This window comes from Clavelina lepadiformis, chromosome 2 (genome assembly GCF_947623445.1).
Source record: "Clavelina lepadiformis chromosome 2, kaClaLepa1.1, whole genome shotgun sequence".
Taxonomy (NCBI): domain Eukaryota; kingdom Metazoa; phylum Chordata; class Ascidiacea; order Aplousobranchia; family Clavelinidae; genus Clavelina; species Clavelina lepadiformis.
The window spans coordinates 20,183,460-20,206,382 of NC_135241.1; the positions used below are offsets into that span (position 1 = coordinate 20,183,460).

Sequence of the window (22,923 nt, forward strand, 5' to 3'; positions counted from 1 at the left end):
TAATCTAAACACCGATACGTGGTACATCCTGAAAATTACTGTACTATAATTTCTAGTCTGGAGAGTGGCAAAGTAAATTTAAAATATCACCATAACGGGGAGGTATCAAAACCTTATTTTGGTTAAGGAAATCTTTCAACATTCACTTTTACTCATTGTTAATTCCTATCTTTCGAAGTGAACAATCTTTGGCGTGACACAGGAAGGCCGCCTGTAGTAATAGTCGCAAAGCAGTCGCAGCCCATTCATGTGGAACAATCTATTTTCCCAAATCGAGTCATGAAAACTGTATTTTTCGCTAAGCTAAAGTAATGCATGATTTATGTTGGAAGTCATGTTGTTATCAATTTATAGTTATTTAAATTAGAGATAGATAAAGGCTGTATAACTATTAATTTTTCGCAGTGTCTTTCGTTTTTCGGTATAAAAACGAACGTAAGCCAAATCAAACCGTGATCAAACATTAGAAAGCAATATCAAGCTTGAAAAAGCAAACAAAAGCGGAAATATTTTATTAATATTACAGTAAAATTTGCCCCGACCCGGGATTGAACCAGGGACCTTTAGATCTTCAGTCTAACGCTCTCCCAACTGAGCTATCGAGGCAGATCCTGGCCAGTACGGGGATCGAACCCGCGACATTCGCGTTATTAGCACGACGCTCTAACCAACTGAGCTAACCGGCCACGCGGCCTGCTACAATTTGCTTGCGTTCGTGTTCACTGGGCGTCATCTGTAGTCGAATTGGTCGAATGTTACACTGGTGATAATCTTTGTGGGGTTGTAGGTGCTTCACTTTATGAGCAATGTTGTTGAAATTGAAATCACAAATCTAAAGCGTACTCAAATTGCAGTACAACAAGGTTGTTTATTTGTCTGTGATTTTTGAACGTTTTCAGTTCTTAGACAGCGGGATAAGCTACTATGTGTAGGTCTACTCCCACGAAAAAGTGGTGGCGGAGTTTAATCCAAATCTATCATTTAGTAATTTACGTTTACTTTATCTTCAAAGTTCTCCCTTTATAATTCATTTCAATCCAACGCAGTGTATGTAAAATCTCCTGTTTGTCACGACAAGTTTACTTTTTACCTCGTCGGCTAAAGACAAATTAACAAATAAATCTACTGACCAACAAGGTAAACAAAACAACATAAGAAAATAAGTTTCCTAACAAAAATAAGTTGTAAGAGGTTTTTAATGTTCATTTCTTTTGGATTGATTTCATGCTGGAGGGTTTGTATTGTTGTGCTGTAGCTGTAGGTATCACGGCTGGCATTTTCGGAGCAAAGTGTTATTTTTTTAAGAGCAAGAACCACGGTCTGATTATTCCAAAACAAATAGACTTGAGTCAAGAAACTAGCAATCGTCACTTTGCTTGAGTACTTTATAAGCTATGCTATAACTTGTTTCAAAACGTTTGCAAATGCGTTCAAGTTTCTTGGCCTTATAGTGGCCAACTTAATTTTCAATGAATATTTTGTTCCTCTCCTTCAGGTAGTTTGGGGCGATACGACAAACAACAGCAATTAAATAACAAAAGGGTTATGATACGATACGCTTCAGTTACAACAGTGCAAATGTGCTCAACATTATAACTACGGCACGACATAAAAAATAGCCTATTACAAGTTCTGGTAGTTGTATAATTATAATTATAAGCTATATATCTATTTCGATTAATAAGATTTAAAGCAAAAATGACTCAAAGTGAATGACGATGTACGAAGGCTAACTATAGTGGTAATTTTTGTTGTACTGCTCAATACTTTGTTGTACTTCGTTGTCATTTGGAAAATATGCAGTGTGATTTACAATTTTACAAATAATAAATTCAGCTAAACACTACTTCACATGAACACAGAACGTTTCACCAGTCTACTACTAAATCTTTGTAGTTATTGTGGAAATCGCAGTTGTATTTGAACGTCTTACGGTAGACTTTTCGGCATGAGGCTTCTCAGAAGTGCAGCGACCACCAATAAACGGAAGGCGGTTGATAACGCCTCGCAAAAATAGTATTGTCTCCTTTCGCATTTTGCTGAAAAAACATGCTTATGAAAATAGCAAGGTGTTGATTGAAATGTTATAAGTTTAGTTTAAATTGCTTTTTACTACAAGCCTACATTTAGATGAAGTAATTATTTTCCAGAAAAGCGGCATTCGTTCATTGACACAGAAAGTTAAATTAAAAGCGATACACAAACAGTTAAATTCCATTTGGCCCAATAGCCTTAAACAAGTGCTAGATTTATGGAGACCGGGGTAACCTACAGTGAATCACCAAACACAATAAACCAAATTGTCTAAAATAACATAAAAAAATCAATGAAAATTGGTGGTAATCGCTGTAACGTGGTGAATTAAAAGTTTTATTTCCATAGGATAAATGGTAGACGAGAAAGAAAAGACAGAAATAAACACTTCTTCCAAAACTTTACATTTGATTATTTTCTATGTTTCTCTGATAAATAACCTTGTCTGTTTATTTCATTTCGTTATTTATTTTTGCTGCATCATGCAATGCGATGTGCATTGTTTCTTGTAAATAAAACTATTTAATGTTTATTTATTTATTTATTTATTTACTAACGTCTTAACAATAATGCTCCCAAATATATACAGCTCACTGCTTATTCGCAAAACTAAAAATATCTTTCATTTTCAGACAACAATGACATCCAATACGCTGATTCCGAATTTGATTCACTACGTGTACTCGTGCCATATTCACTGTGTATCGGTGCCGGTCCACAGTGGATCAATTTTGTCGTCTTTTAAAGTAAAATATCTTAATAAACAAAATCGCTGATCTGAAATCTGTTTGCTATGATAATCCTCGATCTGAGAAAGTGTTTTGCACGGCTTAAACTGGGCAACGGTTCCTCATCGCTCTTACCCCGATTACCGAGCTATGGTTTGGGGTTTGGGCAGGTCCGATTGTCAAATTTATTTTTTATTTGATTTTTTTTTCAATGGTATAGCCCGATTTTAGAGCTGATCACCAGGTCCACTGAACAGAAGCAAGTGTTGTCAATGCCTTTCCCGAGGTAATTACAACAGTAGCGCAACTGGGTACCGAACACAGAACACCATCCGCATTGTTGCGAAGCCAGCGCTCAAATCACTCGGCTACTGAGCCGAAGTTCTGTGACGCAGTGGCCTCGATACGGTCCAAAAAGGTATTCTTAGCGCCCCCACATTCACAACACCTAAGCAGACCTCGCCTTAAGTACGCTGCCGCTTTATGTTGAGCATAATATGCTATTTATTTCTGGATTTTCTGAGCATGTATGCATGCTAGTTATATCGGGTCTGCCTCCTTTCAGAACCCGCAAGATAAAGCAATAGTAACGGAAATGATTTAAGCGAAACTAGCAGATGGCTCCATTTTCCTTATAAGTAGGCCTATACGACACTAATAACGTTTAACTTATGATTGGGTGATGAAAGTTATGAATACACCATGATAACATTTAAAGGAGATTAACGTTCAACCAAAGTATCTCGTCAAATACTGTAAACCAAAATTGAGGACAGTTCGACCGACCACGTATGATTTTTGCCGAAGCACCATAAACAGCTTAATAATCTATTATAGCCATAGAGCATAGGCTATAATAACAGACCACATTTAACAGTGACCTGACTATTATAAGTTGAACGTATAATTTACCAAAATATGAATAAGAGCAAAATACTGCTTACAGCTGTATAACAGAACCCTTCCAATACGACTATTTACAGTAATTAAATCTGCTGACAAGCAAAGAGTTGAAAGTAGATTTTACCTTGAAGCAATGTTGTAAAAGATCGGATTCATACATTCGCTCAGTCGCAAGCATATCCGTGCTGACATTGCAAACCACCACAACCTTCTGTAACTTAACCTTGGATCCCCATGACTTGGCCCATAAGCCAAATACATGTAGTAAGCTATACACGGAAGAGATTTTGAATAAATAATGAAAGAGCGATTTCTCGTAGAGTAGTTTATAAAGTTTAGTCTTACCTGTGTTCGGAAGATAACCGAATGCAAAGGATCCCACAATCAAGAAGGTTTGCATGATGGCAAAACGTTCTTTTCTTTGTCTGCTTTCTTTAGGATCGTCCTTTATTTGAACTCGGACTCGCAATGAAGTCATTCGAGCTGTGTAAGTAGAAAATCGAACATTTCGCATGAACTGCTTTATTTTTGACTGCTGCTGTCGTAACAACGCAAGTATAGAAAGGTATATTAACGTTAAGACTTTTTTCTTTATAGCCTACTTTTGGTTCGTTGTTTTCTACGATGTAAAAGTGAAGCCGCTATACCGACTGAGCACAGGAATACCAATATCAATGGTATGTGATAGAAAACCAAATAGCCAACTGAAGTGTACAACTGGAATCGACCGTAGCTGCACATCATGTCAAAAACTTAGATCTTATATCAACGAAATCTTATATTCTCATTTTAAATTTTTCAGATCGAAATCGCTTCAAATTTCTATATAACGAATCTGCCTTATTGTCTGTTCATTCATTTTATCATTGTTTAATCATTAATTATAGCAAAATGATGACTTAACTGTAGCGTATAAAGTAAAATGTTGTCCATAGCGTATTTTGCACACCTTCTCGAGAGATGGCATATCCGCCGATTTGTGCTAAGAGTTTTTACGTTTGCCCAGACGATAAAAGGAAGGCTTCCACCACAGAAAGCAATCAGCCACAAAGTGAGAATGACAACCTTTTTTATAAAAAGTTTTTGGATTTAGAACATTTTAAAGAAATAAAACATCTGTCACAAAGTTGAAACTTAAATGTTTTGTTTAAGCACCTTTGTCTGCTTTATCGTTACTTTCCGAAACTGATGAGGAAACTGAATTGATATGAAGCGGAAGAGAGACAAAAAGACAATGTGAAGTGACGTAGCAACCGATGGTCCATTTTCACCGGCACTTTGAAGCTGTGACAAATTTAAGGCCACGTTGTGTAGGCGACAGAAGCAATGCAGTATTTCAGTTACAAAAGCTTCGGTCTTAGATTCCAGATTAGGCCTATATTATTTGATATTTTAATTGTCGATAATTTTAGCAAATATATACGTTTAAAAACCAAAGTATATGGTACACTTGCAGATTTCAGTTAAAATCCGTTCGTAAAATCAATATACTTTGCACATGAAATTCGACAATATCCAGTTGGCGGTGGTTCTTCGATATACGTAGAGTGGATCAGTAATCGCAGAGATCAGGTCTGACGCACTCAGGCTCAAAATGATGTAGTTAAAGATAGACCTGTGTTTTAGAAAAGTGTCAGCACTGCTAATTTTAGAAATCATCAGTCGGTGTTTATTTGGCTACATTTGTTACAGTAATGCATACTTTAGACTAGGAGAGCGATAAATGACAGCAATCGTTACGCTGTTTGCCACGAATCCGAATATGTCCAACGCATGTAACACAATGGAAACTCCTAAAGCTTCATGAGGGTAAAAAGATGGTGAATACCTGGATATAGAATGTTCCAACAAAGAATATCATTTTTATGGCATAGATGGTGCTTTATCATGTTTCTAAGTCAATATCTTATTGCCATGCTGTTTAAACCAGTGATTTTGTTTTGTTATTCTTTTTGTTTCCGCAAACCCATTCAGCTGCCCCAAAGTACGCAATTGAGGACACCCTGCTATTTTAAACTGAAGCGCACGTGTTAAAATTGGCTTTCAGAACAGTGTATATCCTACTAGCTACTACTAGTACTGTGCTAGCTACTACTAGTACTGTACTAGCTACTATATACTTATCAGTTAATTTTTTTATAAGAAAAAACTACTAACATACCATCTAAAGCTTGACCTCTTGTAAACGCTTTAAGGACATCTGATTGATCACTGATTTAAACTCTGTATAGCCTATGTAGATCTCCCCGTTTAAATTACTTAGGTATACATCTTGACAATAAGTACTTTATGGTCTGATGTATAACTTTAGAGAGGGGCTCAAAACTATACAAAATTTTTAATACTTGGTTAAATACGCACTTGTATCTCGGAGACGAAGTTGTGAAATTCACATAGTCAGTTGTCATTGTGTTGCTCTCACTCTAAGAAGAATCTAACTGAGATTAAAGCCAAGGTGGTTGGATTATATTGTACCTTACCGCCTTGATGTAATGAAGCTAATGAAATTAATTATAAATGGATTGTGTCTGAAATTGCGGCTTACTAGAGATATTTTTAATAATCATCTTCTCAGCAAAGTATTCACACATATATTAACAACGCCACGGGCGACATCAGGTTATGGGAAAGGAACATCCGGATAAGCATTCCAGTATGAAACAATATTAATGTTAGATTTACAAAGCAATACGCTTGGTTTGGTCGTCTTGAGCTATAAGTTTTTTGTTTATTCTTAATCATTATATTTTTCACCAACCTAAACTTGTTCGTTGTACATCACTAGTCTCGCGTTTCTGCAGAAAATGAATATGATGCAAAGTTTGCATAAACAAATAAGCGAAAAATGGATGACAATGAAAACACACATTCGTGTCCATTTTTTCGAACTCACTTTTCTGCAAGAATACAATCCTAGCCGACAACAATATTGAAAAACAGTTTTTTCGGCTATCATACCAGCCACAGCACTCACGTAAATTTGACATACCCAATTAAAACGATTTTGTCATGTGGAATATTTCTAAATATGAAAATGTGCTTTCCGGAAAACATTAGGCTTATAAACCCATATACTTTCTCGCTGCTTGTCCAAAACAATGTAGCGCTTATAAGTTTGTTGTTCAGTTATTTGCAACACACAAGTACGCACCACAATGTTGCAAAACCGCCAAACAGCAACAACTGAGGGCAAAAAGATAACAAAATTGATTTCTTTTCGAAATGTGAAACTTAATGAGGTTTAGCTATTTTTCTACATCAATATACTTCAATATTATATGTTGCAAAGTCAACTCCTAATTAAATTGTTGGCTTTGCCGCACAACAGTATATCCTACACACTGTTTCACCCACAAAATATAGTGCAGTATATACATTGCATAAACACAACACATTTTGTATATGGCAGCCTTAAAGTTTTGCACTTGCAGCATGTATCGCAGTTGTCCGCCCTGTAAGAGCGGTAATAGTAGTAGTAGGTGCAGTAACGGGTTGCGCATTTGTGCAGCGGCAGCTTCTAACAAAGGGAAGACGGGTAAAGACGCTTCCCAAAAATATTCTTGTCTCCTTTTGCATTTTGCTGAAAAGCAAAGTTTTTTTGAAAAAGATGTTAACATGTTCGTTATTGCTTGTTACGTCATTCGTTATGGTTATGTATTACAGCATATGCGTGCAAAGTATGAAAAATGAATACGGCCAACGAAAATTAGGCTAATTGAAACGTATACTAATTTTCAACTTAAACTTACCTCCTAATTTATCCAAAATGTAATTTAACCTAAAATTAATCCCCTCTGACCCAAACTCTCACTTTTTAAGATTAAATTAGGCCTACATCAGAAATGATTTGGACAAAAAAAGTCAAAAAGTAGTAAGATTTGGACCCGAGACCTCTACTATATGGTTACCAGTGATATCGGTACAAAGTGAAACTGGTACAACTAGGCCTATACGCCATTGCATTGCTTTCTTCCCTCGTTTTAATCGAATCATGAACCTGTCAGTGAAAATTTGAAGTTCCCCGAATTTTGGAATTGTGATTCAACAATATCGGTAACCGATGCCAGTAAAATAGCCTAGGCCTAGTCACTTCCTAAATTAAATTCGGCTACTCAAACTGCTGAACTGTGAACATTACTACGTAGGCCTAATTGCGCACTTTAAGTTCATCCAAATATTTTTGTACGCCCGCACTTTTCATTTTTGGTTGCTTGGCGCACGCAAGATCCTGTTGAAAATGACCATATTCTGCAATCCTGCAACAATTTTCTGGTTGTCAAAATTTTATCATCTCATAGCCTATTGCCAAGACAAAACGCAAACGCCAATTCAGAATAACCAAAGCAAAGTTTGTTGTTTGTAAGCCAATTCATATTAGAGTAAACTAAATAATGAGGATTCAGTGAACGCCATCACGCGTAAATTTGTGTTAATGCATTCCGCACGCCTAGCTGCATGATTCCTGATTACAATCTAAATACCGATACGTGGTACTTTTTCAAAATTACTGTACAATTTCTAGTCAGGTGAATGGCAAAGTAAATTAAAAATACCACCGTAATAGGGAGGTATCAAAACCATATTTTCGGTTAAGGAAATCTTTTTACATTCACTTTTACTCTTTGTTAATTCCTATCTTTGGAAGAGAATAAAATTTGGCGTGACACAGGAAGGCCGCCTGTAGTAATAGTCGCAAAGCAGTCGCAGCCCATTCATGTGGAACAATCTATTTTCCCAAATCGAGTCATGAAAATTGTATTTTCCGCTAAGCTAAAGTAATGCATGATTTATGTTGGAAGTCATGTTCTTATCAATTTATAGTTATTTAAATTAGAGATAGATAAAGGCTGTATAACTATTAATTTTTCGCAGTGTCTTTCGTTTTTCGGGATAAAAACGAACGTAAGCTAAATCAAACCATGATCAAACATTAGAAAGCAATATCAAGCTTGAAAAAGCAAACAAAAGCGGAAATATTTTATTAATATTACAGTAAAATTTGCCCCGACCCGGGATTGAACCAGGGACCTTTAGATCTTCAGTCTAACGCTCTCCCAACTGAGCTATCGAGGCAGATCCTGGCCAGTACGGGGATCGAACCCGCGACATTCGCGTTATTAGCACGACGCTCTAACCAACTGAGCTAACCGGCCACGCGGCCTGCTACAATTTGCTTGCGTTCGTGTTCACTGGGCGTCATCTGTAGTCGAATTGGTCGAATGTTACACTGGTGATAATCTTTGTGGGGTTGTAGGTGCTTCACTTTATGAGCAATGTTGTTGAAATTGAAATCACAAATCTAAAGCGTACTCAAATTGCAGTACAACAAGGTTGTTTATTTGTCTGTGATTTTTGAAAGTTTTCAGTTCTTAGACAGCGGGATAAGCTACTATGTGTAGGTCTACTCCCACGAAAAAGTGGTGGCGGAGTTTAATCCAAATCTATCATTTAGTAATTTACGTTTACTTTATCTTCAAAGTTCTCCCTTTATAATTCATTTCAATCCAACGCAGTGCATGTAAAATCTCCTGTTTGTCACGACAAGTTTACTTTTTACCTCGTCGGCTAAAGACGAATTAAAAAAAAAATCTACTGACCAACAAGGTAAACAAAACAACACAAGAAAATAAGTTTCCTAACAAAAATAAGTTGTAAGAGGTTTTTAATGTTCATTTCTTTTGGATTGATTTCATGCTGGAGGGTTTGTATTGTTGTGCTGTAGCTGTAGGTATCACGGCTGGCATTTTCAGAGCTAAGTGTTATTTTTTTAAGAGCAAGAACCACGGTCTGATTATTCCAAAACAAATAGACTTGAGTCAAGAAACTAGCAATCGTCACTTTGCTTGAGTACTTTATAAGCTATGCTATAACTTGTTTCAAAACGTTTGCAAATGCGTTCAAGTTTCTTGGCCTTATAGTGGCCAACTTAATTTTCAATGAATATTTTGTTCCTCTCCTTCAGGTAGTTTGGGGCGATACGACAAACAACAGCAATTAAATAACAAAAGGGTTATGATACGATACGCTTCAGTTACAACAGTGCAAATGTGCTCAACATTATAACTACGGCACGACATAAAAAATAGCCTATTACAAGTTCTGGTAGTTGTATAATTATAATTATAAGCTATATATCTATTTCGATTAATAAGATTTAAAGCAAAAATGACTCAAAGTGAATGACGATGTACGAAGGCTAACTATAGTGGTAATTTTTGTTGTACTGCTCAATACTTTGTTGTACTTCGTTGTCATTTGGAAAATATGCAGTGTGATTTACAATTTTACAAATAATAAATTCAGCTAAACACTACTTCACATGAACACAGAACGTTTCACCAGTCTACTACTAAATCTTTGTAGTTATTGTGGAAATCGCAGTTGTATTTGAACGTCTTACGGTAGACTTTTCGGCATGAGGCTTCTCAGAAGTGCAGCGACCACCAATAAACGGAAGGCGGTTGATAACGCCTCGCAAAAATAGTATTGTCTCCTTTCGCATTTTGCTGAAAAAACATGCTTATGAAAATAGCAAGGTGTTGATTGAAATGTTATAAGTTTAGTTTAAATTGCTTTTTACTACAAGCCTACATTTAGATGAAGTAATTATTTTCCAGAAAAGCTGCATTCGTTCATTGACACAGAAAGTTAAATTAAAAGCGATACACAAACAGTTAAATTCCATTTGGCCCAATAGCCTTAAACAAGTGCTAGATTTATGGAGACCGGGGTAACCTACAGTGAATCACCAAACACAATAAACCAAATTGTCTAAAATAACATAAAAAAATCAATGAAAATTGGTGGTAATCGCTGTAACGTGGTGAATTAAAAGTTTTATTTCCATAGGATAAATGGTAGACGAGAAAGAAAAGACAGAAATAAACACTTCTTCCAAAACTTTACATTTGATTATTTTCTATGTTTCTCTGATAAATAACCTTGTCTGTTTATTTCATTTCGTTATTTATTTTTGCTGCATCATGCAATGCGATGTGCATTGTTTCTTGTAAATAAAACTATTTAATGTTTATTTATTTATTTATTTACTAACGTCTTAACAATAATGCTCCCAAATATATACAGCTCACTGCTTATTCGCAAAACTAAAAATATCTTTCATTTTCAGACAACAATGACATCCAATACGCTGATTCCGAATTTGATTCACTACGTGTACTCGTGCCATATTCACTGTGTATCGGTGCCGGTCCACAGTGGATCAATTTTGTCGTCTTTTAAAGTAAAATATCTTAATAAACAAAATCGCTGATCTGAAATCTGTTTGCTATGATAATCCTCGATCTGAGAAAGTGTTTTGCACGGCTTAAATTGGGCAACGGTTCCTCATCGCTCTTACCCCGATTACCGAGCTATGGTTTGGGGTTTGGGCAGGTCCGATTGTCAAATTTAATTTTTATTTGATTTTTTTTTTCAATGGTATAGCCCGAATTTAGAGCTGATCACCAGGTCCACTGAACAGAAGCAAGTGTTGTCAATGCCTTTCCCGAGGTAATTACAACAGTAGCGCAACTGGGTACCGAACACAGAACACCATCCGCATTGTTGCGAAGCCAGCGCTCAAACCACTCGGCTACCGAGCCGAAGTTCTGTGACGCAGTGGCCTCGATACGGTCCAAAAAGGTATTCTTAGCGCCCCCACATTCACAACACCTAAGCAGACCTCGCCTTAAGTACGCTGCCGCTTTATGTTGAGCATAATATGCTATTTATTTCTGGATTTTCTGAGCATGTATGCATGCTAGTTATATCGGGTCTGCCTCCTTTCAGAACCCGCAAGATAAAGCAATAGTAACGGAAATGATTTAAGCGAAACTAGCAGATGGCTCCATTTTCCTTATAAGTAGGCCTATACGACACTAATAACGTTTAACTTATGATTGGGTGATGAAAGTTATGAATACACCATGATAACATTTAAAGGAGATTAACGTTCAACCAAAGTATCTCGTCAAATACTGTAAACCAAAATTGAGGACAGTTCGACCGACCACGTATGATTTTTGCCGAAGCACCATAAACAGCTTAATAATCTATTATAGTCATAGAGCATAGGCTATAATAACAGACCACATTTAACAGTGAACTGACTATTATAAGTTGAACGTATAATTTACCAAAATATGAATAAGAGCAAAATACTGCTTACAGCTGTATAACAGAACCCTTCCAATACGACTATTTACAGTAATTAAATCTGCTGACAAGCAAAGAGTTGAAAGTAGATTTTACCTTGAAGCAATGTTGTAAAAGATCGGATTCATACATTCGCTCAGTCGCAAGCATATCCGTGCTGACATTGCAAACCACCACAACCTTCTGTAACTTAACCTTGGATCCCCATGACTTGGCCCATAAGCCAAATACATGTAGTAAGCTATACACGGAAGAGATTTTGAATAAATAATGAAAGAGCGATTTCTCGTAGAGTAGTTTATAAAGTTTAGTCTTACCTGTGTTCGGAAGATAACCGAATGCAAAGGATCCCACAATCAAGAAGGTTTGCATGATGGCAAAACGTTCTTTTCTTTGTCTGCTTTCTTTAGGATCGTCCTTTATTTGAACTCGGACTCGCAATGAAGTCATTCGAGCTGTGTAAGTAGAAAATCGAACATTTCGCATGAACTGCTTTATTTTTGACTGCTGCTGTCGTAACAACGCAAGTATAGAAAGGTATATTAACGTTAAGACTTTTTTCTTTATAGCCTACTTTTGGTTCGTTGTTTTCTACGATGTAAAAGTGAAGCCGCTATACCGACTGAGCACAGGAATACCAATATCAATGGTATGTGATAGAAAACCAAATAGCCAACTGAAGTGTACAACTGGAATCGACCGTAGCTGCACATCATGTCAAAAACTTAGATCTTATATCAACGAAATCTTATATTCTCATTTTAAATTTTTCAGATCGAAATCGCTTCAAATTTCTATATAACGAATCTGCCTTATTGTCTGTTCATTCATTTTATCATTGTTTAATCATTAATTATAGCAAAATGATGACTTAACTGTAGCGTATAAAGTAAAATGTTGTCCATAGCGTATTTTGCACACCTTCTCGAGAGATGGCATATCCGCCGATTTGTGCTAAGAGTTTTTACGTTTGCCCAGACGATAAAAGGAAGGCTTCCACCACAGAAAGCAATCAGCCACAAAGTGAGAATGACAACCTTTTTTATAAAAAGTTTTTGGATTTAGAACATTTTAAAGAAATAAAACATCTGTCACAAAGTTGAAACTTAAATGTTTTGTTTAAGCACCTTTGTCTGCTTTATCGTTACTTTCCGAAACTGATGAGGAAACTGAATTGATATGAAGCGGAAGAGAGACAAAAAGACAATGTGAAGTGACGTAGCAACCGATGGTCCATTTTCACCGGCACTTTGAAGCTGTGACAAATTTAAGGCCACGTTGTGTAGGCGACAGAAGCAATGCAGTATTTCAGTTACAAAAGCTTCGGTCTTAGATTCCAGATTAGGCCTATATTATTTGATATTTTAATTGTCGATAATTTTAGCAAATATATACGTTTAAAAACCAAAGTATATGGTACACTTGCAGATTTCAGTTAAAATCCGTTCGTAAAATCAATATACTTTGCACATGAAATTCGACAATATCCAGTTGGCGGTGGTTCTTCGATATACGTAGAGTGGATCAGTAATCGCAGAGATCAGGTCTGACGCACTCAGGCTCAAAATGATGTAGTTAAAGATAGACCTGTGTTTTAGAAAAGTGTCAGCACTGCTAATTTTAGAAATCATCAGTCGGTGTTTATTTGGCTACATTTGTTACAGTAATGCATACTTTAGACTAGGAGAGCGATAAATGACAGCAATCGTTACGCTGTTTGCCACGAATCCGAATATGTCCAACGCATGTAACACAATGGAAACTCCTAAAGCTTCATGAGGGTAAAAAGATGGTGAATACCTGGATATAGAATGTTCCAACAAAGAATATCATTTTTATGGCATAGATGGTGCTTTATCATGTTTCTAAGTCAATATCTTATTGCCATGCTGTTTAAACCAGTGATTTTGTTTTGTTATTCTTTTTGTTTCCGCAAACCCATTCAGCTGCCCCAAAGTACGCAATTGAGGACACCCTGCTATTTTAAACTGAAGCGCACGTGTTAAAATTGGCTTTCAGAACAGTGTATATCCTACTAGCTACTACTAGTACTGTGCTAGCTACTACTAGTACTGTACTAGCTACTATATACTTATCAGTTAATTTTTTTATAAGAAAAAACTACTAACATACCATCTAAAGCTTGACCTCTTGTAAACGCTTTAAGGACATCTGATTGATCACTGATTTAAACTCTGTATAGCCTATGTAGATCTCCCCGTTTAAATTACTTAGGTATACATCTTGACAATAAGTACTTTATGGTCTGATGTATAACTTTAGAGAGGGGCTCAAAACTATACAAAATTTTTAATACTTGGTTAAATACGCACTTGTATCTCGGAGACGAAGTTGTGAAATTCACATAGTCAGTTGTCATTGTGTTGCTCTCACTCTAAGAAGAATCTAACTGAGATTAAAGCCAAGGTGGTTGGATTATATTGTACCTTACCGCCTTGATGTAATGAAGCTAATGAAATTAATTATAAATGGATTGTGTCTGAAATTGCGGCTTACTAGAGATATTTTTAATAATCATCTTCTCAGCAAAGTATTCACACATATATTAACAACGCCACGGGCGACATCAGGTTATGGGAAAGGAACATCCGGATAAGCATTCCAGTATGAAACAATATTAATGTTAGATTTACAAAGCAATACGCTTGGTTTGGTCGTCTTGAGCTATAAGTTTTTTGTTTATTCTTAATCATTATATTTTTCACCAACCTAAACTTGTTCGTTGTACATCACTAGTCTCGCGTTTCTGCAGAAAATGAATATGATGCAAAGTTTGCATAAACAAATAAGCGAAAAATGGATGACAATGAAAACACACATTCGTGTCCATTTTTTCGAACTCACTTTTCTGCAAGAATACAATCCTAGCCGACAACAATATTGAAAAACAGTTTTTTCGGCTATCATACCAGCCACAGCACTCACGTAAATTTGACATACCCAATTAAAACGATTTTGTCATGTGGAATATTTCTAAATATGAAAATGTGCTTTCCGGAAAACATTAGGCTTATAAACCCATATACTTTCTCGCTGCTTGTCCAAAACAATGTAGCGCTTATAAGTTTGTTGTTCAGTTATTTGCAACACACAAGTACGCACCACAATGTTGCAAAACCGCCAAACAGCAACAACTGAGGGCAAAAAGATAACAAAATTGATTTCTTTTCGAAATGTCAAACTTAATGAGGTTTAGCTATTTTTCTACATCAATATACTTCAATATTATATGTTGCAAAGTCAACTCCTAATTAAATTGTTGGCTTTGCCGCACAACAGTATATCCTACACACTGTTTCACCCACAAAATATAGTGCAGTATATACATTGCATAAACACAACACATTTTGTATATGGCAGCCTTAAAGTTTTGCACTTGCAGCATGTATCGCAGTTGTCCGCCCTGTAAGAGCGGTAATAGTAGTAGTAGGTGCAGTAACGGGTTGCGCATTTGTGCAGCGGCAGCTTCTAACAAAGGGAAGACGGGTAAAGACGCTTCCCAAAAATATTCTTGTCTCCTTTTGCATTTTGCTGAAAAGCAAAGTTTTTTTGAAAAAGATGTTAACATGTTCGTTATTGCTTGTTACGTCATTCGTTATGGTTATGTATTACAGCATATGCGTGCAAAGTATGAAAAATGAATACGGCCAACGAAAATTAGGCTAATTGAAACGTATACTAATTTTCAACTTAAACTTACCTCCTAATTTATCCAAAATGTAATTTAACCTAAAATTAATCCCCTCTGACCCAAACTCTCACTTTTTAAGATTAAATTAGGCCTACATCAGAAATGATTTGGACAAAAAAAGTCAAAAAGTAGTAAGATTTGGACCCGAGACCTCTACTATATGGTTACCAGTGATATCGGTACAAAGTGAAACTGGTACAACTAGGCCTATACGCCATTGCATTGCTTTCTTCCCTCGTTTTAATCGAATCATGAACCTGTCAGTGAAAATTTGAAGTTCCCCGAATTTTGGAATTGTGATTCAACAATATCGGTAACCGATGCCAGTAAAATAGCCTAGGCCTAGTCACTTCCTAAATTAAATTCGGCTACTCAAACTGCTGAACTGTGAACATTACTACGTAGGCCTAATTGCGCACTTTAAGTTCATCCAAATATTTTTGTACGCCCGCACTTTTCATTTTTGGTTGCTTGGCGCACGCAAGATCCTGTTGAAAATGACCATATTCTGCAATCCTGCAACAATTTTCTGGTTGTCAAAATTTTATCATCTCATAGCCTATTGCCAAGACAAAATGCAAACGCCAATTCAGAATAACCAAAGCAAAGTTTGTTGTTTGTAAGCCAATTCATATTAGAGTAAACTAAATAATGAGGATTCAGTGAACGCCATCACGCGTAAATTTGTGTTAATGCATTCCGCACGCCTAGCTGCATGATTCCTGATTACAATCTAAATACCGATACGTGGTACTTTTTCAAAATTACTGTACAATTTCTAGTCAGGTGAATGGCAAAGTAAATTAAAAATACCACCGTAATAGGGAGGTATCAAAACCATATTTTCGGTTAAGGAAATCTTTTTACATTCACTTTTACTCTTTGTTAATTCCTATCTTTGGAAGAGAATAAAATTTGGCGTGACACAGGAAGGCCGCCTGTAGTAATAGTCGCAAAGCAGTCGCAGCCCATTCATGTGGAACAATCTATTTTCCCAAATCGAGTCATGAAAATTGTATTTTCCGCTAAGCTAAAGTAATGCATGATTTATGTTGGAAGTCATGTTCTTATCAATTTATAGTTATTTAAATTAGAGATAGATAAAGGCTGTATAACTATTAATTTTTCGCAGTGTCTTTCGTTTTTCGGGATAAAAACGAACGTAAGCTAAATCAAACCATGATCAAACATTAGAAAGCAATATCAAGCTTGAAAAAGCAAACAAAAGCGGAAATATTTTATTAATATTACAGTAAAATTTGCCCCGACCCGGGATTGAACCAGGGACTTTTAGATCTTCAGTCTAACGCTCTCCCAACTGAGCTATCGAGGCAGATCCTGGCCAGTACGGGGATCGAACCCGCGACATTCGCGTTATTAGCACGACGCTCTAACCAACTGAGCTAACCGGCCACGCGGCCTGCTACAATTTGCTTGCGTTCGTGTTCACTGGGCGTCATCTGTAGTCGAATTGGTCGAATGTTACACTGGTGATAATCTTTGTGGGGTTGTAGGTGCTTCACTTTATGAGCAATGTTGTTGAAATTGAAATCACAAATCTAAAGCGTACTCAAATTGCAGTACAACAAGGTTGTTTATTTGTCTGTGATTTTTGAAAGTTTTCAGTTCTTAGACAGCGGGATAAGCTACTATGTGTAGGTCTACTCCCACGAAAAAGTGGTGGCGGAGTTTAATCCAAATCTATCATTTAGTAATTTACGTTTACTTTATCTTCAAAGTTCTCCCTTTATAATTCATTTCAATCCAACGCAGTGCATGTAAAATCTCCTGTTTGTCACGACAAGTTTACTTTTTACCTCGTCGGCTAAAGACGAATTAAAAAAAAAATCTACTGACCAACAAGGTAAACAAAACAACACAAGAAAATAAGTTTCCTAACAAAAATAAGTTGTAAGAGGTTTTTAATGTTCATTTCTTTTGGATTGATTTCATGCTGGAGGGTTTGTATTGTTGTGCTGTAGCTGTAGGTATCACGGCTGGCATTTTCAGAGCTAAGTGTTATTTTTTTAAGAGCAAGAACCACGGTCTGATTATTCCAAAACAAATAGACTTGAGTCAAGAAACTAGCAATCGTCACTTTGCTTGAGTACTTTATAAGCTATGCTATAACTTGTTTCAAAACGTTTGCAAATGCGTTCAAGTTTCTTGGCCTTATAGTGGCCAACTTAATTTTCAATGAATATTTTGTTCCTCTCCTTCAGGTAGTTTGGGGCGATACGACAAACAACAGCAATTAAATAACAAAAGGGTTATGATACGATACGCTTCAGTTACAACAGTGCAAATGTGCTCAACATTATAACTACGGCACGACATAAAAAATAGCCTATTACAAGTTCTGGTAGTTGTATAATTATAATTATAAGCTATATATCTATTTCGATTAATAAGATTTAAAGCAAAAATGACTCAAAGTGAATGACGATGTACGAAGGCTAACTATAGTGGTAATTTTTGTTGTACTGCTCAATACTTTGTTGTACTTCGTTGTCATTTGGAAAATATGCAGTGTGATTTACAATTTTACAAATAATAAATTCAGCTAAACACTACTTCACATGAACACAGAACGTTTCACCAGTCTACTACTAAATCTTTGTAGTTATTGTGGAAATCGCAGTTGTATTTGAACGTCTTACGGTAGACTTTTCGGCATGAGGCTTCTCAGAAGTGCAGCGACCACCAATAAACGGAAGGCGGTTGATAACGCCTCGCAAAAATAGTATTGTCTCCTTTCGCATTTTGCTGAAAAAACATGCTTATGAAAATAGCAAGGTGTTGATTGAAATGTTATAAGTTTAGTTTAAATTGCTTTTTACTACAAGCCTACATTTAGATGAAGTAATTATTTTCCAGAAAAGCTGCATTCGTTCATTGACACAGAAAGTTAAATTAAAAGCGATACACAAACAGTTAAATTCCATTTGGCCCAATAGCCTTAAACAAGTGCTAGATTTATGGAGACCGGGGTAACCTACAGTGAATCACCAAACACAATAAACCAAATTGTCTAAAATAACATAAAAAAATCAATGAAAATTGGTGGTAATCGCTGTAACGTGGTGAATTAAAAGTTTTATTTCCATAGGATAAATGGTAGACGAGAAAGAAAAGACAGAAATAAACACTTCTTCCAAAACTTTACATTTGTTTATTTTCTATGTTTCTCTGATAAATAACCTTGTCTGTTTATTTCATTTCGTTATTTATTTTTGCTGCATCATGCAATGCGATGTGCATTGTTTCTTGTAAATAAAACTATTTAATGTTTATTTATTTATTTATTTACTAACGTCTTAACAATAATGCTCCCAAATATATACAGCTCACTGCTTATTCGCAAAACTAAAAATATCTTTCATTTTCAGACAACAATGACATCCAATACGCTGATTCCGAATTTGATTCACTACGTGTACTCGTGCCATATTCACTGTGTATCGGTGCCGGTCCACAGTGGATCAATTTTGTCGTCTTTTAAAGTAAAATATCTTAATAAACAAAATCGCTGATCTGAAATCTGTTTGCTATGATAATCCTCGATCTGAGAAAGTGTTTTGCACGGCTTAAATTGGGCAACGGTTCCTCATCGCTCTTACCCCGATTACCGAGCTATGGTTTGGGGTTTGGGCAGGTCCGATTGTCAAATTTAATTTTTATTTGATTTTTTTTTTCAATGGTATAGCCCGAATTTAGAGCTGATCACCAGGTCCACTGAACAGAAGCAAGTGTTGTCAATGCCTTTCCCGAGGTAATTACAACAGTAGCGCAACTGGGTACCGAACACAGAACACCATCCGCATTGTTGCGAAGCCAGCGCTCAAACCACTCGGCTACCGAGCCGAAGTTCTGTGACGCAGTGGCCTCGATACGGTCCAAAAAGGTATTCTTAGCGCCCCCACATTCACAACACCTAAGCAGACCTCGCCTTAAGTACGCTGCCGCTTTATGTTGAGCATAATATGCTATTTATTTCTGGATTTTCTGAGCATGTATGCATGCTAGTTATATCGGGTCTGCCTCCTTTCAGAACCCGCAAGATAAAGCAATAGTAACGGAAATGATTTAAGCGAAACTAGCAGATGGCTCCATTTTCCTTATAAGTAGGCCTATACGACACTAATAACGTTTAACTTATGATTGGGTGATGAAAGTTATGAATACACCATGATAACATTTAAAGGAGATTAACGTTCAACCAAAGTATCTCGTCAAATACTGTAAACCAAAATTGAGGACAGTTCGACCGACCACGTATGATTTTTGCCGAAGCACCATAAACAGCTTAATAATCTATTATAGCCATAGAGCATAGGCTATAATAACAGACCACATTTAACAGTGAACTGACTATTATAAGTTGAACGTATAATTTACCAAAATATGAATAAGAGCAAAATACTGCTTACAGCTGTATAACAGAACCCTTCCAATACGACTATTTACAGTAATTAAATCTGCTGACAAGCAAAGAGTTGAAAGTAGATTTTACCTTGAAGCAATGTTGTAAAAGATCGGATTCATACATTCGCTCAGTCGCAAGCATATCCGTGCTGACATTGCAAACCACCACAACCTTCTGTAACTTAACCTTGGATCCCCATGACTTGGCCCATAAGCCAAATACATGTAGTAAGCTATACACGGAAGAGATTTTGAATAAATAATGAAAGAGCGATTTCTCGTAGAGTAGTTTATAAAGTTTAGTCTTACCTGTGTTCGGAAGATAACCGAATGCAAAGGATCCCACAATCAAGAAGGTTTGCATGATGGCAAAACGTTCTTTTCTTTGTCTGCTTTCTTTAGGATCGTCCTTTATTTGAACTCGGACTCGCAATGAAGTCATTCGAGCTGTGTAAGTAGAAAATCGAACATTTCGCATGAACTGCTTTATTTTTGACTGCTGCTGTCGTAACAACGCAAGTATAGAAAGGTATATTAACGTTAAGACTTTTTTCTTTATAGCCTACTTTTGGTTCGTTGTTTTCTACGATGTAAAAGTGAAGCCGCTATACCGACTGAGCACAGGAATACCAATATCAATGGTATGTGATAGAAAACCAAATAGCCAACTGAAGTGTACAACTGGAATCGACCGTAGCTGCACATCATGTCAAAAACTTAGATCTTATATCAACGAAATCTTATATTCTCATTTTAAATTTTTCAGATCGAAATCGCTTCAAATTTCTATATAACGAATCTGCCTTATTGTCTGTTCATTCATTTTATCATTGTTTAATCATTAATTATAGCAAAATGATGACTTAACTGTAGCGTATAAAGTAAAATGTTGTCCATAGCGTATTTTGCACACCTTCTCGAGAGATGGCATATCCGCCGATTTGTGCTAAGAGTTTTTACGTTTGCCCAGACGATAAAAGGAAGGCTTCCACCACAGAAAGCAATCAGCCACAAAGTGAGAATGACAACCTTTTTTATAAAAAGTTTTTGGATTTAGAACATTTTAAAGAAATAAAACATCTGTCACAAAGTTGAAACTTAAATGTTTTGTTTAAGCACCTTTGTCTGCTTTATCGTTACTTTCCGAAACTGATGAGGAAACTGAATTGATATGAAGCGGAAGAGAGACAAAAAGACAATGTGAAGTGACGTAGCAACCGATGGTCCATTTTCACCGGCACTTTGAAGCTGTGACAAATTTAAGGCCACGTTGTGTAGGCGACAGAAGCAATGCAGTATTTCAGTTACAAAAGCTTCGGTCTTAGATTCCAGATTAGGCCTATATTATTTGATATTTTAATTGTCGATAATTTTAGCAAATATATACGTTTAAAAACCAAAGTATATGGTACACTTGCAGATTTCAGTTAAAATCCGTTCGTAAAATCAATATACTTTGCACATGAAATTCGACAATATCCAGTTGGCGGTGGTTCTTCGATATACGTAGAGTGGATCAGTAATCGCAGAGATCAGGTCTGACGCACTCAGGCTCAAAATGATGTAGTTAAAGATAGACCTGTGTTTTAGAAAAGTGTCAGCACTGCTAATTTTAGAAATCATCAGTCGGTGTTTATTTGGCTACATTTGTTACAGTAATGCATACTTTAGACTAGGAGAGCGATAAATGACAGCAATCGTTACGCTGTTTGCCACGAATCCGAATATGTCCAACGCATGTAACACAATGGAAACTCCTAAAGCTTCATGAGGGTAAAAAGATGGTGAATACCTGGATATAGAATGTTCCAACAAAGAATATCATTTTTATGGCATAGATGGTGCTTTATCATGTTTCTAAGTCAATATCTTATTGCCATGCTGTTTAAACCAGTGATTTTGTTTTGTTATTCTTTTTGTTTCCGCAAACCCATTCAGCTGCCCCAAAGTACGCAATTGAGGACACCCTGCTATTTTAAACTGAAGCGCACGTGGTAAAATTGGCTTTCAGAACAGTGTATATATACTAGCTCCTACTAGTACAAGCTACTATATACTTATCAGTTAATTTTTTCAAAAGAAAAAAAAACTAACGTACCATCTAAAGCTTGACCTCTTGTAAACGCTTTAAGGACATCTGATTGACCCCTGATTTAAACTCTGTATAGCCTATGTAGATCTCCCTGTTTAAATTATTTAGGTATACATCTTGACAATAAGTACTTTATGGTCTGATATATAACTTTAGAGAGGGGCTCAAAACTATACAAAATTTTTAATATTTGATTAAATACGCACTTGTATCTCGGAGACGAAGTTGTGAAATTCACAAAGTCAGTTGTCATTGTGTTGCTCTCACTCTAAGAAGAATCTAACTGAGATTAAAGCCAAGGTGGTTGGATTATATTGTACCTTACCGCCTTGATGTAATGAAGCTAATGAAATTAATTATAAATGGATTGTGTCTAAAATATCGGCTTACTAGGCATATTTTTAATAATCATCTTCTCAGCAAAGTATTCACACATATATTAACAACGCCACGGGCGACATCAGATTATGGGAAAGGAACATTCGGATAAGCATTCCAGTATGAAACAATATTAATGTTAGATTTACAAAGCAATATACGCTTGGTTTGGTCGTCTTGGGCTATAAGTTTTTTGTTTATTCTTAATCATTATATTTTTCACCAACCTAAACTTGCTCGTTGTACATCACTAGTCCCGCGTTTCTGCAGAAAATGAATATGATGCAAAGCTGGCAAAAAAAAGCGAAAAATGGATGACAATGAAAACACACATTCGTGTCCATTTTGTTGAAGTCATTTTTCTGCAAGAATACAATCCTAGCTAACAATATTGAAAAACAGTTTTTTCGACTATCATACCAGCCACAGCACTAACATAAATTTGATATACCCAATTAAAACGAATATTTCTAAACATGAAAATGTGCTTTCCG

The 22,923-nt window shown here is 36.2% G+C and overlaps 6 protein-coding genes and 6 non-coding genes across 12 annotated transcripts; all 12 read right to left on the reverse strand.

The window, feature by feature from the left end:
- Positions 1-533: 533 nt before the first annotated feature.
- Trnaf-gaa (transfer RNA phenylalanine (anticodon GAA)) lies at positions 534-606 on the reverse strand. Its single transcript has one exon. It is a non-coding gene; the product is annotated as a tRNA-Phe (tRNA).
- A 6-nt stretch (positions 607-612) lies between these two features.
- Trnai-aau (transfer RNA isoleucine (anticodon AAU)) lies at positions 613-686 on the reverse strand. The gene has a single exon. It is a non-coding gene; the product is annotated as a tRNA-Ile (tRNA).
- Positions 687-1,424: 738 nt separating this feature from the next.
- Positions 1,425-4,379, reverse strand: LOC143446926 (uncharacterized). The gene is made up of 4 exons (XM_076946792.1): positions 4,268-4,379; positions 4,011-4,148; positions 3,790-3,934; positions 1,425-2,039 (listed from the first exon to the last, which is right to left on the reverse strand). Exons 2-4 carry the CDS (start codon positions 4,141-4,143, stop codon positions 1,883-1,885), a joined length of 435 nt encoding a protein of 144 aa, XP_076802907.1. The 5' UTR covers positions 4,144-4,148; positions 4,268-4,379; the 3' UTR covers positions 1,425-1,882.
- Positions 4,380-5,140: 761 nt separating this feature from the next.
- Positions 5,141-6,147, reverse strand: LOC143447548 (C-C chemokine receptor type 2-like). The gene is made up of 3 exons (XM_076947746.1): positions 6,027-6,147; positions 5,368-5,493; positions 5,141-5,280 (listed from the first exon to the last, which is right to left on the reverse strand). The coding sequence occupies exons 1-3, from the start codon at positions 6,071-6,073 to the stop codon at positions 5,148-5,150; spliced, it is 306 nt and encodes a 101-aa protein (XP_076803861.1). The 5' UTR covers positions 6,074-6,147; the 3' UTR covers positions 5,141-5,147.
- A 2,518-nt stretch (positions 6,148-8,665) lies between these two features.
- Positions 8,666-8,738, reverse strand: Trnaf-gaa (transfer RNA phenylalanine (anticodon GAA)). Its single transcript has one exon. It is a non-coding gene; the product is annotated as a tRNA-Phe (tRNA).
- A 6-nt stretch (positions 8,739-8,744) lies between these two features.
- On the reverse strand, positions 8,745-8,818 carry Trnai-aau (transfer RNA isoleucine (anticodon AAU)). The gene has a single exon. It is a non-coding gene; the product is annotated as a tRNA-Ile (tRNA).
- A 738-nt stretch (positions 8,819-9,556) lies between these two features.
- Positions 9,557-12,508, reverse strand: LOC143447029 (uncharacterized). The gene is made up of 4 exons (XM_076946941.1): positions 12,397-12,508; positions 12,140-12,277; positions 11,919-12,063; positions 9,557-10,171 (listed from the first exon to the last, which is right to left on the reverse strand). Exons 2-4 carry the CDS (start codon positions 12,270-12,272, stop codon positions 10,015-10,017), a joined length of 435 nt encoding a protein of 144 aa, XP_076803056.1. The 5' UTR covers positions 12,273-12,277; positions 12,397-12,508; the 3' UTR covers positions 9,557-10,014.
- A 761-nt stretch (positions 12,509-13,269) lies between these two features.
- On the reverse strand, positions 13,270-14,276 carry LOC143447549 (C-C chemokine receptor type 2-like). Its single transcript, XM_076947747.1, has 3 exons — positions 14,156-14,276; positions 13,497-13,622; positions 13,270-13,409 (listed from the first exon to the last, which is right to left on the reverse strand). The coding sequence occupies exons 1-3, from the start codon at positions 14,200-14,202 to the stop codon at positions 13,277-13,279; spliced, it is 306 nt and encodes a 101-aa protein (XP_076803862.1). The 5' UTR covers positions 14,203-14,276; the 3' UTR covers positions 13,270-13,276.
- A 2,518-nt stretch (positions 14,277-16,794) lies between these two features.
- Trnaf-gaa (transfer RNA phenylalanine (anticodon GAA)) lies at positions 16,795-16,867 on the reverse strand. The gene has a single exon. It is a non-coding gene; the product is annotated as a tRNA-Phe (tRNA).
- A 6-nt stretch (positions 16,868-16,873) lies between these two features.
- On the reverse strand, positions 16,874-16,947 carry Trnai-aau (transfer RNA isoleucine (anticodon AAU)). Its single transcript has one exon. It is a non-coding gene; the product is annotated as a tRNA-Ile (tRNA).
- A 738-nt stretch (positions 16,948-17,685) lies between these two features.
- LOC143447034 (uncharacterized) lies at positions 17,686-20,637 on the reverse strand. The gene is made up of 4 exons (XM_076946944.1): positions 20,526-20,637; positions 20,269-20,406; positions 20,048-20,192; positions 17,686-18,300 (listed from the first exon to the last, which is right to left on the reverse strand). Exons 2-4 carry the CDS (start codon positions 20,399-20,401, stop codon positions 18,144-18,146), a joined length of 435 nt encoding a protein of 144 aa, XP_076803059.1. The 5' UTR covers positions 20,402-20,406; positions 20,526-20,637; the 3' UTR covers positions 17,686-18,143.
- Positions 20,638-21,398: 761 nt separating this feature from the next.
- Positions 21,399-22,304, reverse strand: LOC143444927 (C-C chemokine receptor type 2-like). The gene is made up of 3 exons (XM_076943719.1): positions 22,258-22,304; positions 21,626-21,751; positions 21,399-21,538 (listed from the first exon to the last, which is right to left on the reverse strand). Exons 1-3 carry the CDS (start codon positions 22,302-22,304, stop codon positions 21,406-21,408), a joined length of 306 nt encoding a protein of 101 aa, XP_076799834.1. The 3' UTR covers positions 21,399-21,405.
- Between the last annotated feature and the right edge of the window lie 619 nt (positions 22,305-22,923).

Bases quoted from the DNA above. Each gene is read 5' to 3' on its own strand.
- LOC143447029 (XM_076946941.1), bottom strand. From the start codon at position 12,272: ATGACTTCATTGCGAGTCCGAGTTCAAATAAAGGACGATCCTAAAGAA. The intron at 12,064-12,139 runs GTAAGACTAAAC...TTCCGTGTATAG, and splicing joins CGGTTATCTTCCGAACACAG to CTTACTACATGTATTTGGCT. The intron at 10,172-11,918 runs GTAAAATCTACT...ATGTTTTTTCAG, and splicing joins TTTTACAACATTGCTTCAAG to CAAAATGCGAAAGGAGACAA.
- LOC143447548 (XM_076947746.1), bottom strand. From the start codon at position 6,073: ATGACAACTGACTATGTGAATTTCACAACTTCGTCTCCGAGATACAA. The intron at 5,494-6,026 runs GTGCGTATTTAA...TTCTATATCCAG, and splicing joins ACTTCGTCTCCGAGATACAA to GTATTCACCATCTTTTTACC. The intron at 5,281-5,367 runs GTATGCATTACT...TCTAAAACACAG, and splicing joins TATCGCTCTCCTAGTCTAAA to GTCTATCTTTAACTACATCA.
- LOC143444927 (XM_076943719.1), bottom strand. From the start codon at position 22,304: ATGACAACTGACTTTGTGAATTTCACAACTTCGTCTCCGAGATACAA. The intron at 21,752-22,257 runs GTGCGTATTTAA...TTCTATATCCAG, and splicing joins ACTTCGTCTCCGAGATACAA to GTATTCACCATCTTTTTACC. The intron at 21,539-21,625 runs GTATGCATTACT...TCTAAAACACAG, and splicing joins TATCGCTCTCCTAGTCTAAA to GTCTATCTTTAACTACATCA.
- LOC143447034 (XM_076946944.1), bottom strand. From the start codon at position 20,401: ATGACTTCATTGCGAGTCCGAGTTCAAATAAAGGACGATCCTAAAGAA. The intron at 20,193-20,268 runs GTAAGACTAAAC...TTCCGTGTATAG, and splicing joins CGGTTATCTTCCGAACACAG to CTTACTACATGTATTTGGCT. The intron at 18,301-20,047 runs GTAAAATCTACT...ATGTTTTTTCAG, and splicing joins TTTTACAACATTGCTTCAAG to CAAAATGCGAAAGGAGACAA.
- LOC143447549 (XM_076947747.1), bottom strand. From the start codon at position 14,202: ATGACAACTGACTATGTGAATTTCACAACTTCGTCTCCGAGATACAA. The intron at 13,623-14,155 runs GTGCGTATTTAA...TTCTATATCCAG, and splicing joins ACTTCGTCTCCGAGATACAA to GTATTCACCATCTTTTTACC. The intron at 13,410-13,496 runs GTATGCATTACT...TCTAAAACACAG, and splicing joins TATCGCTCTCCTAGTCTAAA to GTCTATCTTTAACTACATCA.
- LOC143446926 (XM_076946792.1), bottom strand. From the start codon at position 4,143: ATGACTTCATTGCGAGTCCGAGTTCAAATAAAGGACGATCCTAAAGAA. The intron at 3,935-4,010 runs GTAAGACTAAAC...TTCCGTGTATAG, and splicing joins CGGTTATCTTCCGAACACAG to CTTACTACATGTATTTGGCT. The intron at 2,040-3,789 runs GTAAAATCTACT...ATGTTTTTTCAG, and splicing joins TTTTACAACATTGCTTCAAG to CAAAATGCGAAAGGAGACAA.